Genomic DNA, 12,482 nt, shown 5'->3' on the forward strand with positions numbered 1-12,482 from the left:
GAATCTGTATATAGTCTAAGAAAAGTCACTAAAAGAATGAGGGAACACTATATGGTTTAAAATTACAAAAGGAGTTCTGGTGGTGTAGTCTGTAGGTGTACTGCTACTCTAAAGACAGTACCTCTCTGGTGATTTGAATCCATTAGCAGTGACAGAAGGGGAGATAGAGGGACAATCTCCTCCAAGTGTTATTTATAGCTTCAGAAGGGAAATGAGAGATTATTTTTTTGAGAGAGATTTTTTTCACTGTTAAGGGCTATATTCTTTCATCACACTTACTCATACCTTGTATGCTGAGCAAATAGTTGAGGAGTTGGACTAAAGACTGTAGCATCAGGATTGCAGGAAAACTAACTACTAGAACCTCTACTCGGAATATTATTGCTTGTTAATTTTTGACTCATGTACTTTTAACTTGTTAGTTAAATTTGTGTCTTCTAGGTTGCAACACCTCCATGATACATCTTCAAGGATATGAACATGTACGGCTAAGCACAATTAATAACAGTGCATCTAAATTCCAAAATCAATCTCCATAATAGTCTATGTGTTTCCTACTGCCAAAGGGCCCCTTTAGAGTAGTGAAAGAAGATCTTCACCCTGAAACCCACAGCGTCCCTTTTCAGCAGGAAGTAGCTAAGAGAATACGCCATCCCCTTTTCCTTATGAATCAGGGTGAAGTCTCTCTCAGGGAGAAGTGATAGGGAATGGCAAAGGGCACACTGACAAAGGAGATTAATCAGAACTGGCTTTGACAAGCACTGTGGCAATTGGACAATTAAAACAGACATTTGGGGGGTGGGGAAGAAGAACAATGAGCTCAAATATATCAACAACTGTGAAGATGGCTCAAGAGTGGGAAATGTTTTGTTGGAACTAATTTGACTGCACAATAGCAACCATCACCCTCATCATCCTGAAGCACCTTGCTCGACAGAATTATGTGATTATCTTTTAAAGACTACATCATGGCACCATTTATCTGGAAATACCATTCAGAACTGATATAATGCTCTCCAAAAGAGCTTTATTGTATGATTTAGTTTTATGATTTAGCTTTAGTGTATGATTGTTTGTCTCATAGATAAGATCCACAGGCCCAGTAATCAAGTGATTGAAATAGACGTAGTACCACTTACTGTTACCCTTAGTGATCTATGTTTTCTATCTATAGGAGGAGGTCCTATAGAAGTTTCTGGGGGCCAAGGCAGTCTCTGGTCCTATGCTCTGTGGGTCTAGAGCACTGAATATCATGTCTTCCTCTACTTGAGTTCTGGTAAACTCCTCCAAGACATACTTGTTCATACTTTTGGCCAGTCATGGTTTATTTAATACTCTGACATCACACTTCAAAGGCATTGATTCTTCTTTGGTCTTCCTTATTCATTATCCAACTTTCAAATGAATAGGAAGCACTTGGAAATACTGTGGCTGAGATCAGGCACACCTAAATCTTTGAACTGGCATCACTGATTTTTAGAATAACTCTTTAGGCCACTTAGAAGATGTACTTGACAGCAAATTTCCCCAGGCGCAGACCAAAGTCAAGGGGGAGAGTGAAGGGTTAAAAAAATATCAACATGTCAACAAAGGGAATGAATGGCCTTGCCCACCTGGCTAAATCACAATGGAATGTTCCTCCTTTCACTCCCTAAAGACCCTACTGTAAAAATCTGCCCAAACCCACCTTAGGGTGAGATTTTCCTCTGATAAGCCTCTCTTTCCAGACCAAGGAATCCTGTGCAGTAGCTCTCTTAATAAAGCTTATTTGAGCTTTCTCTGTTTCTCTCAGGTCCCTTCCTTGAGTCCTTGGCCTAACATCCAGCGTGAAGACCTAACACTTATTTATTTATTTTTATTTATTTAATTTATTTATTTTGGGGGGGAATGCAACAACTTTATTGAAAGAAAGTGCAATGAAATTTCTTGATAGCATAAGAGAGAGAAACTTAGACACCAGCCCTCAAGCGCAGGACCAAGTTCAGAGTGGACTCCTTCTGGATGTTGTAGTCAGACGGGGTGCGCCCATATTCCAGCTGCTTCCCGGCAAAGATCAGCCTCTGCTGGTCAGGGGGGATGCCTTCCTTGTCTTGGATCTTCGCCTTGACATTCTCAATGGTGACACTGGGCTCGACCTCGAGGGTGATAGCCTTGCCAGTCAAGGTCTTCACAAAGATCTGCATTGTCAAGTGGCGATGGCAGCAGCGAGCACAAAGGGAACAGCAACCGAACTCTCCGACCTCGACGGATCTCCTATTTCTTGACTGCCACTACCATAGATGTTGGCTGTGAAACCAACTGAAATGAAATTGTTGACAATTTGATCTTTTCTCCATCTATCATTATTTTGCTTTTTGGTCCAGTCGTGAGAATTTTTATTTTCTCGATACTGAAAGCTGGTATAAAAAGTTCAATTGCCTATTCAAAAGACAATTTCCTGCAAAATTTCACAGAACAGCAAGCAATAAATGCTGATGAGGTTGTGGAGAAACTGGAAGCCTTATTCACTGTTGGTGGGAGTGTAAAATGGTGCAACCACTGTGGAAGGCGGTATGGCACTTTCTCAAAAAGTTGCAAATAAAGATACTATTCGACCCAGCAATTCCACTACTGGGAATATACCCCAAAGAAATCATAACTGCCACCCAAGCAAATATATGCACACCCATGTTTATCACAGCGTTATTCACAATAGCAAGGAGTTGGAAACAACCTAAGTGCCCATCAACAAACGGATTGGATAGAGAAGCTGTATATATTCACACAATGGAATACTATGCTGCATTGAAAAACAAGGAACTCATGCAATATTATTCAAAATGGGTGACCCTGGAGGACATTATGCTGAGTGAAGTATCTCAGTCATAAAAGGACAAATACTGCATGGTGCCACTGTTGTAAAACAGGACTGACCTCAGGGTTGGGAGGACACTGAGAAGGATGGGTTCAATAATGTATATTACATTGAAACAGATGAGGGAGAAAACTGTTTAAGAGGGGAAATTATTAGGTATTTTTGTCATGACAGGAGTCCAGAGTGAAGGCTGTATAGCGGAGTGGACCTGGGGGGAGGGATTGTAAAACAATGAAAGAAATTTTCTTTTACTTTTCCAAGAGGGTAGTGTACTAGGGGGTAGGGTTGGGAGGGAAGAAAAGTGCAACAATGAATGAATGGAAATCCAAAGTCTCTGTAAATTTTCATTGAAATTAATAATAAATAAAAAAATTGAACCATAAAAAAAAAGACCATATCCAGGCTTTTGAAGGTTTATCTGAGTTTCACTCTTGTAGCCTTCTAGAAAACCTCCTTATTATGGGTAGAATCTGATAAAGTCACCTTCACTGTAGAAACAAGGAACACTTAAACATTATGGCCCCACACCCACATGGACTATAGAATTACATTGTCTTCTATCTTTAATCTACTCTTCTAATTAACAAAAGAATATTCCCTGAAGTAGCATCCTTGTTTTGCCTCTACTCTGTATCCTGAATATACTGGGATGGGTTTTTTTTTTTTGCGGGGGTAGGGTGAGTTGGATAAGGATAGAGGAAGATAAATCAAGAAGCTAAAAATCTAGTTCTTAGCAGACATACTCAGAGCAGCTTTGAAATGTGCTCATAAACGCCTGAAGTTTCAGTCTCATGGCTGTTACAAAACTCTTACTCCTGCCATTTATGGCTCTCCCCATCCCAGTTCTTTAAAAAGTTGGACAAAAGACTCTTAGCTCTGGTTCTATGACATGTTGTTAAGTGCCATCAAGCCACTTATGACTCATAGCAACCCAATGTACAATAGCTCTGAACCCTGTCCTACCCAGTGCGAACTTTATCATCTCCAACATCCCATCCCCATTATCCCAGTCACTGAGTCAATCCAAGGTCTTATGCACTGTCCCTCGAGCCTCCCAAGCATGATATCCCTCTCCAAGGACTGGTCCCTCCTTGCAGCACTCCCAAAGTGTGTCAGACGAAGCTTCAGAATCCTTGCCTCCAAGGAACAGCCTGATTTCACCCTCTCTAGGAAGAACCTGTTTGTTCTCCTAGCAGTCCATGGTGTATTCAATACTATTCTCCAGCACCACAGCTCAAAGGCATCAATTGTCCTTCTATCACCCCTAGTCATTCTCCAGCTTTCCGTTGAAAGTAATTACAAAGACTATGGCCTGAATCAGGCACACCTTAATCTCCAGACTGACATCACTGCTCTTCAGTACTCTGGAGATGTCCCTGATAGCCGATTTTCTTAATGCAATTCATCTTTTAATTTCCTGGTTGCTGGTACCAAGAGTGTTGATTGTGGAGCCAAGCAAACTGAAGCTGTTAACAATCTCAATCTCTTCACCATCTATCATCATGCTGCCAATCTGCCCAGCAGGGAGAATCTTTGTTTTTTTGATGTTTAGCTTCAATCCATATTTAAGGCTGCAGTCCTTGATCTTCTTCAGCAAATGCCTCAGGTCCTCCTCAGTTTCAGCAAGCAAGACTGTGTCATCTGCATTTTGCAGGTTTTTGATGAGTCTTCCTCCTATCCTGACACCACATTCCTCCTCATAGAGCCCAGCCTCTCAGATGATCTGTTCCACATATAGATTGAAAAGGTACGGAGATAGGGAGCATAGCAGTACCAAATTCAGTGCTGTCTGATGTCAGTCTCTGCTTCTCTCCTGCAGGTATGACTGGTTCAAGAATCTCCGGCCCCAAAAGGCATGCTGCACTCTTTTGCTGTTTCTTTACTGGTAGTGAGATTCTCAAAATCTGCCACTGAATCTGCTCAATTTAGTGTCAAGACTAGTCAGTCCCCTTTTGGATAGACTAACACACCCCATGCCCATATTCCTGCCCATTCACATGACAAACTCAGTCAATGGCTAGGGATGCCACTTTGAACAATAAACCCTGAACACTACAGAGCATCCCCTAGCTTTTCTAGCCTTTAACCATAATCTTTGAAGAATTAATTTGCCTCTTAAAATAGACAATAACTATATTAATGAAACTTGTAAACCAGAAACTTCATGCCTAATGCTTTAATCCCTTCATTTTAGATAAACAATTCTTGGTTTGCCCATTCCCATCAAACGAGTATTTAGAGGAAATAAGCATATTCTGTTCTCTGAAAAATCTTCTGTTTCTCTTTGGAAATTTTGAGCATCTGCATCCGTAAGCAAAGTCTTGTCCAGAGGAAGCCGTCAGGTGACAAAAATCAACATTAACTCACAATATGGGATATTTTACCTTCACCTGCTTGGGTTCTGGTCAACTCATCTCCAGCTTGGGTAGGTCCAAATGGGCATCAGCTGTCAATTCAGGAGTCCACATTTCTTCCTGTGTTCTAGACCCTCTGTGCTTATCCATACATCTGTGTATGCTAGTGGAGAGTACTGAAGGACCACATACAAGCTCAGCCAGTCTCTGCATTACTATATGCCTCCTACTTCCATTCCAGTGCACCCAGGTGGTCTCACAAATGAGTATACTCACCAGCTCTTCAACTTCAAGCCCTGGAAGGGAGCTCTGATGTAGGTGACCCTTTGTCTGCCTCAGAAGTCAAACTGTCCATCGCAATTTTAAAATGTCAAAGTCTCTCTTTTTCCCCTTCTCCCCCCGCCCCCCATCTCTTCCAAATATAAATCTATTCAATCAAAAGTCCAAGGAGGTGTATAAATTCATTCAAATGCAAATCTCCTCAGAGTACTGGATGGGGCTTAATCTTCCTCCAGGCTAACTTCCATGCCCTTCCCAAACTCTACTACTTTCAACAAGTATTTTCAGGGCAAAATTTTCTCTTTTTTTAATGTTGTGTTCCATTGAGTTGGAATCTCAAAGGCATTATACTAAATGAAGAGGTAAGATTCAAAAGATTTACATACATTAATGATTTCTCTTATAAGACTTTTGGGAAAAGAACATTGTTTTTGTAGGCTATGGAGTTGGTTTAATTGAGTTAACAGAACAACAACATTGCTAATCCTGCAACATCTTCACACAAATGGCTAGATTTTAGTCCACTGCTGCAATCACAATGTAAATCCATCTTACTGAGATCTTTCTCTTTTTTGCTGATTCTCTACTAACCATTATGCCCTCCAGGGACTGGTCTCTAATGATGACATGTCCAAAATAGACAAAAATCCTTAAAAGCAAGGAACATTATGGTTACACTGCTTCTAGGAAGATTTGTTTGTTTTTCTAGCAGTCTATGGTAAAACATATGCATTAATCTGAATTCAAGAAGAATAGCACAATTGGATTTCCATGGCTGTAAATCTTTACGGAAGCTGACTACCATTATCTTCCTCCTGCAAACCAGCTGGTAAGTTTGAACCACTGACTTTTTGGTTAGCAATCAAGAGTTTAGCTGCTATGCCACCATTAATCAAGTCCCTCAATTCTTTTGTCTTCCTAATTGTTCAACTTTTATATGCATATTTTGTTGTTGTGTTGTTGATTGCCTTCAAGTGAAGCATGACTCATAGCGACCCTATGAACAAAAGACTTGAAGCCCCTCTACAACTATCAACATTTATCAAAGTTCAAAGAGGTTCCGGAGGCATGTTATTTAGGAAATGGATAAGTGACTGGAAATACCATGATTAAGTCCTCAAAGTAACATTTGCTCCTTAACATTTTCAAGAGATCTTTTACAGATACACTTAATCAAGGTATTGTTTGCTTTCTCAACTGCTGCTTCTAGGAACATTGATTGTGGATCCAAGTAAAATGAAATCTTCGACAATTTCAACCTTTTCTTATCATGATGTTGTTTATTGGACCAGTTGTAAGGGAGTTGCACTGCTAAGTCAAAGGCCACATCTCTCTGGAAGGTCAAATATACCAGTGGCTCCATGAGAGCAATCTCCTTATGTGTATTTTTTTACAGTCTTGAAAATCCAATAGAGGGTCACCTATGAGCAACCTCTGACTTGACAGCAATGAATTTGAGAGGTTTTAGATTTTTTATGTTAAGGTGTAATCTATAGGAAGACTGGTTTTTTTAAAAATCATTAGTTTTAAGTTCTCTTTGCTTTCCAGAAGCAAAACTGTGTTATCAGCATATTTCAGATTGTTACTGAGTCTCCAATCCTGATGCTACATTCTTTTTTATCTAGTCCAGCTTCTCAGATTATTTGCCCAGTGTACAGACTGAATATATATAGTGGAAAAATTTACAATCCTGATACACAGTGTTCTCTTGTTCAGTTTGAAAGACTGTCTATTGGACTGTGTGCAAATTCCACATGAGCACAATTTATTAATGAAAGTGTGCAAGCATGTGGTAAAATCATTTGGCAAAACCCCAGCAAGAACCATAGCAATGCTCATTTTCTCTAGCCCCAAAATCTCACTGCTGGGAATTTACTCTGATGAAAAAGTCTAAGGGAAGGGGAAAACCTTTCCAACAAGGGAGTGGCTCTATGAGTTATGAGTTTTTACTTGATGGCATTAGAAAATGAAGTTCTTAAGAGTATGTTGCAACTTGGAAGCATGAGCAATAAACTGGGAAATGCAGTGTGATTACAGTCACTCTTAAGCATGTCTACTGGGGTCAAGGCCAGCACAAAGCCTGGAGGAGCAAGAAATCCAGGCTGCTGCATTGAGGAGGAGGACAGGTACCAAGCAGGTATGACTCTGGCACAAACTGAACTATGCACAACTAACGAAGAATGCAATGTGAGTCTAGAACGGCTTGTGAATACTCACTTCATGAAAACTCGTAAGATGAGACCCCAGTCAACTTTAAATAGGGGCAAACAAGGCTTTCAGGGATGCTTCATTATTTCTTCACAATTGCTGTTAGTAGGTGCATTTGAGTCAAGTATGACTCAGTGGCCCTATGAACAGATCTGAACTCCATCCTATCCTGTGCCAGCCTTATAATTTCTGGTATACTTGAGCACATTTCTGTAGTCACTGTGCCAATTCTTCTGGTTAAGGATCTTCTTCTCTTTTGCAGACCCTCCACCTTCCCAAGAGTGATGCCCTTCTTCAGAGAAAAGCCTCCCCTAACAACATGTCCAAAGTATGTGAGATAAAAAACTTCATCATCTTTGCCTCTGTGTACTGTTGAGTCAGAACCGACCTATAGCTGACCCTCTAGTGGGTTCCCAGAGACAGTTAATTGCATAAGAGAAGGCTGTCTCTCTTTCTCCCATCAAGCTTGTGCATTCAAACTAAGTGCTTTTGAAACTGCAGCACAGTTTCTTACCACTAGGTCACCAGAGCTCCCTTCAATAGTAAAAATTATTATCCTCATTTTCTAGCTGGAGAAACTGAGTCTCTAAGGGATGTGTAATTTCACGAAGGGTAATCAACTTTAAGGTGGAGAGCTGAGATACTGAGATACTAGTCCAGATCTCTACTTCCTGCTCCAGGCTCTCAAGAGAAAATACTGAAGATAAACAGAGAGACATGAAGGGCCAGTCATTTGCCAAGTGTCTATATCCCTGTAAGATCTCTTGTGACATTTTGGACAGGAAATTGACTGAATTCAAGCAGGCTTGTACAGTTGACCTCACTGCCAACCTCTTTGCTTCATACACTCAGCCTTATATTTCAAACCTCACCCTTCAGATGTTGAACCATCAGGTCTATTTAGGTATAACCCTATGTCTGGCAAGGCTCACAAAGTTTCATTTCCCAAGACTTCTAGGATTACAAAATTTTATTTCCCATGGAGACTAAAAATACCCTCAAACTTACTGCCATTAAGTCAGAAACAAGTCACAGCTGACTAACTCTCTTTTAGATTTGCGAGGCTGTAAATTGTATGGGAGGAGGTTGCTCATCTTTGTCCTGCTGAATGGATAGCCAATTGGAACCTCCAGACAGGCACAGTCTTTGGGTTAGCCGTGTAACTTTCTGTGGAATCTATTAAAACAGCTACTAAAATTAATAGATTAATTTGGCAGGGTTGCAGGCTATATGACTGATATTTTAAATTATCAGTTTTATATCTATAATACCACAAAGGGAGATAGGACACCTGGCATACACTCTTCACAATTTTGAACTACGCAGGGTTTCCTTGCTCAGTTCTGATGACTGTCTCCTGGTCCAAGTATAGGTTTCGCATTAGCATGATTAAGTGTTCTGGGATTCCAACGCTTCCCAGACTCAGCCACAGTTTGTTATGATCCACACAGTCAAACGTCTTTTTATAATCAATGAAACATAGATAGACATTCTTCTGGTACTCCCTGCTTTCAGCCAAGGTCCAGCTAACATCAGCTACAGTAACCCTAGTACCATGACCCCTTCTAAAGGCGGCCTGCACTTATGACAGTTCTCTGCTGAGGTGCTGTTCCAGTTGCTTTTGGATAATCTTCAGCAGAATCTTGCTTGCATGTGATATCAGTGATATCATTTGATAATTTCCACACTCTGCTGGGTCATCTTTCTTTGGAATGAGAATATAGTTCTCTTCCATTCAGTTGGCCAAGTGGTTGTCCTTCAGATTTCTTGACACAACTTGGTAAGCACATCTAAGACAACATCTGTTAGTTTAAATACATCATTTGGTATACCATCAATTCCTGGGGCCTTATTTTTTGCCAATTCCTTCAAAGTAGCTTGAACTTCTTCCTTCATCACCATAGGCTCTTGTTCATATGTTGTTTCATGAAATTCTTCTGTGTCTGCCAATTCCTTTTGGTACAGTGACTCAGTATATTCTTTCTGTTTTGCTTTAATGCTTCCTGAATAATTTACTATTTTGCCCGAAACACCCTTAAGTGTAGCAACTCAAGGTTTGAATTTGTTCTTCAGTTCCTTGAGCTTAAGAAATGTTGAGGTCATCCAACCAATTGACCTAACACTGCCACTCTTCGTGGTGTCACCACTGAAATTCTATCTCAGGGTGCTTTTAAACGTGGATTGTTTTAAGTGCATTCTCTAGACAAGATAGATCAGACCCCAGTGGGGAATGAAATAAAGTTCCTTTCAGTCTTTTAAAAAAAAAAGAAAAAAAAAAGAAATGTTGAGGGAGTTCAGCCCTTTTGACTTTCTGACTCTAGCTCCTTGCACATTTCATTGTAATATTTTACTTTGTCTTCCTGTGCTGTCTTTTGAAATCTTCTATTCAGCTCTTTAATATCTTGAATTCTTCCCTGTGCTTTGGCTTTGTGCTCTAGTGAAATATTCAGAGTCTCTTCTGACATCCATTTTGGTCTTTTCTTCTGCCTCTGTCTTTGTAATGACCTTTTGCACTATTACTAGATAATACCCTTGATATCCTCCCACAACTTATCTGGTCTTTGCTTTTCAACCTATATGCAGAACAGACTATCCAGGAGGCTGGGCTCTATGAGGAGAAGTGTGGTATCAGGATTGGTGGAAGATTCATCAACAATCTGAATTATGCAGGTGACATAACCCTGCTTGCTGAAACTGAGGAGGACCTGAAGCACTTGCTGCAGAAGGTCAAGGACTGCAGTCTTCAATATGGGTTGAGGCTCAAGATCAAGAAGACAAAGATTCTCAGCACTGGGCAAATTGGCAGCATAAGTATGGATGGTGAAAAGATTGAGATTGTTAACAGCTTTAGTTTGCTTGGCCCCACAGTCAACACTCTTGACAGCAGCAGCTAGGAAATTAAAAGATGTATTTTATGGGAAAGTCTGCTGTTAGGGACCTCTCCAAAGTACTGAAGAGCAGTGGTGTCACTCTGGAGCCTAAGGTACACCTGATACAGGCCATAGTGTTTGCAATCACTTGCTTTGCGTCAGAGAGCTGGACAATGACTAGGGAGGATAGAAGAAGAACTGATGCCTTTGAGCTGTGGTGCTGGAGAAGAGTATTGAATATACCATGGGCTGCTAAGAAAATGAACAGGTTCATCCTAGAGAGGATTAAACCAAGCTTCTCCTTGGAGGTAAAGATTCTGAAGCTTCATGTGACATATTTTGGACATGTTGCAAGGAGGGACCAGTCCATGGAGAAGGATGTCATGCTTGGAAGGGTAGAGGGACAGCGCAGGAAAGGAAGACCCTCTATGAGGTGGATTGATCCAGTGAATGGGGTAATGGGGGTAGGTGTGTCAGAGAGAGTGAGATTGGCACAGGATAGAGCAGGGTTTAGGGCTGTTTGTACATAGGGTCACCATGAGTCACAAGCGACTCGATAGCACATAACAGCCACCACAATGGGAGTCCTGGTGGCGTGGTGAGCATGGAATTGTACTCCCAACCCAAAAGTGATCAGTTTCAATCCATCAAATAATGATTGGGGATTTTTCTCATCAGAAAATAAGATGGGCAATCTCCTTAGAAAAAAGATGGACAATCTCCTTCCAAGCAATTTACAGCTTCTGAAAATCCACTAGAGGGTCAACTGGGAGTCAGTTACAACATGATGGCAATTAGTTTTTTGAGTTATATAGCAGTGAACTACTAGAAGTTAGCATATGAATCCTCTCTGACTATAAGTCAGTTATAATGTGTACTTATAGTCCATAAATTATAATTTATGAGTTATAATATAAATTACATAATCATCTACAAAGGGCGCTCTGGTATTCTAGTAGTGTAAAATTACACTGCAATCCCAAAAACACACAGTTCTAACCCACCAGCTCCTTTGGGGGGGAAGGATGAGCAATCTCCTCCTGATTTACTGCCTCAAAACTCACTGACAGGTTCAGCGATGGGTTAGTTCCAACCCAACAACACACAGCAACAACATCCATAAAGGGAACTTTGGTGGCATGGTCTGTAGGGAATTGCACCGCTAAGTAAAAGGCCATGCCTCTCTGCCAGTTTTGAAACTCCTAGCTACTCTATTGAAGAAAGATAGGTAATCTCTCATGCAATTTATAGCCTAAGAAAACCTGCTGAAGGGTGACCTATGCACTGATTCCAACTTGAGAGCAATGAGGTTTGTTATCAATGCCTTATTTTTAAGTTCTCATCTAGAAGTTATAGATGATAAAGTTATTTGGTATTCAAAGAAATCTCAATTAAAATTCAGCAGGACATTTGAGAGAAGGAGCTACAAATTTACACTGATGCTCAAATTCATGTGAAATTCAAAGTATCTAGAATAGACAAAATAAGTTTGGAAGAAGAAACTTGGAGGAGTACCTGGTTTTAAGATTTACTATAAGGATAAAATTGTTTTCATTTCCTTCAACTTGAATTTGAGCTTTCACTTGAGTAACTGATGATCTGTTCCACAGTCAGCTGCTGACCTTGTTTTGACGGCTAATACTGAGCTTCTCCATTGATTCTTTCCACATATGTAGTCATCCGATTCCTGTGTAGGCCATCTGGAAACGTCTGTGTGTATAGCTGCCATTTAAGGGTTGTGGGATTTTTTTGTTTGTTTGTTTTTAAAAAAGGTATTTGCAATGAAAGAATCATTGACAGTATAAAGTTCTATAATTTAATCGCCAGCCTCATTTCTGTCACCAAGTCCATAGTTTCCAACAATTGTTGTTGTTGTTATGTGCTGTCGAGTCGCTTGCGATTCATAGCGACCCTATG

General features: G+C 40.4%; 1 protein-coding gene across 1 annotated transcript; it reads right to left on the reverse strand.

Annotated features, from left to right (window-relative positions):
• Positions 1-1,949: 1,949 nt before the first annotated feature.
• On the reverse strand, positions 1,950-2,183 carry LOC102843079 (polyubiquitin-C-like). The gene has a single exon (XM_006898126.1). The coding sequence runs from the start codon at positions 2,181-2,183 to the stop codon at positions 1,950-1,952; it is 234 nt and encodes a 77-aa protein (XP_006898188.1).
• Between the last annotated feature and the right edge of the window lie 10,299 nt (positions 2,184-12,482).

The sequence above is a fragment of the Elephantulus edwardii genome, unplaced genomic scaffold, assembly GCF_000299155.1.
Source record: "Elephantulus edwardii isolate Elephantulus edwardi_28Jun2011 unplaced genomic scaffold, EleEdw1.0 scaffold00221, whole genome shotgun sequence".
Lineage (NCBI taxonomy): Eukaryota > Metazoa > Chordata > Mammalia > Macroscelidea > Macroscelididae > Elephantulus > Elephantulus edwardii.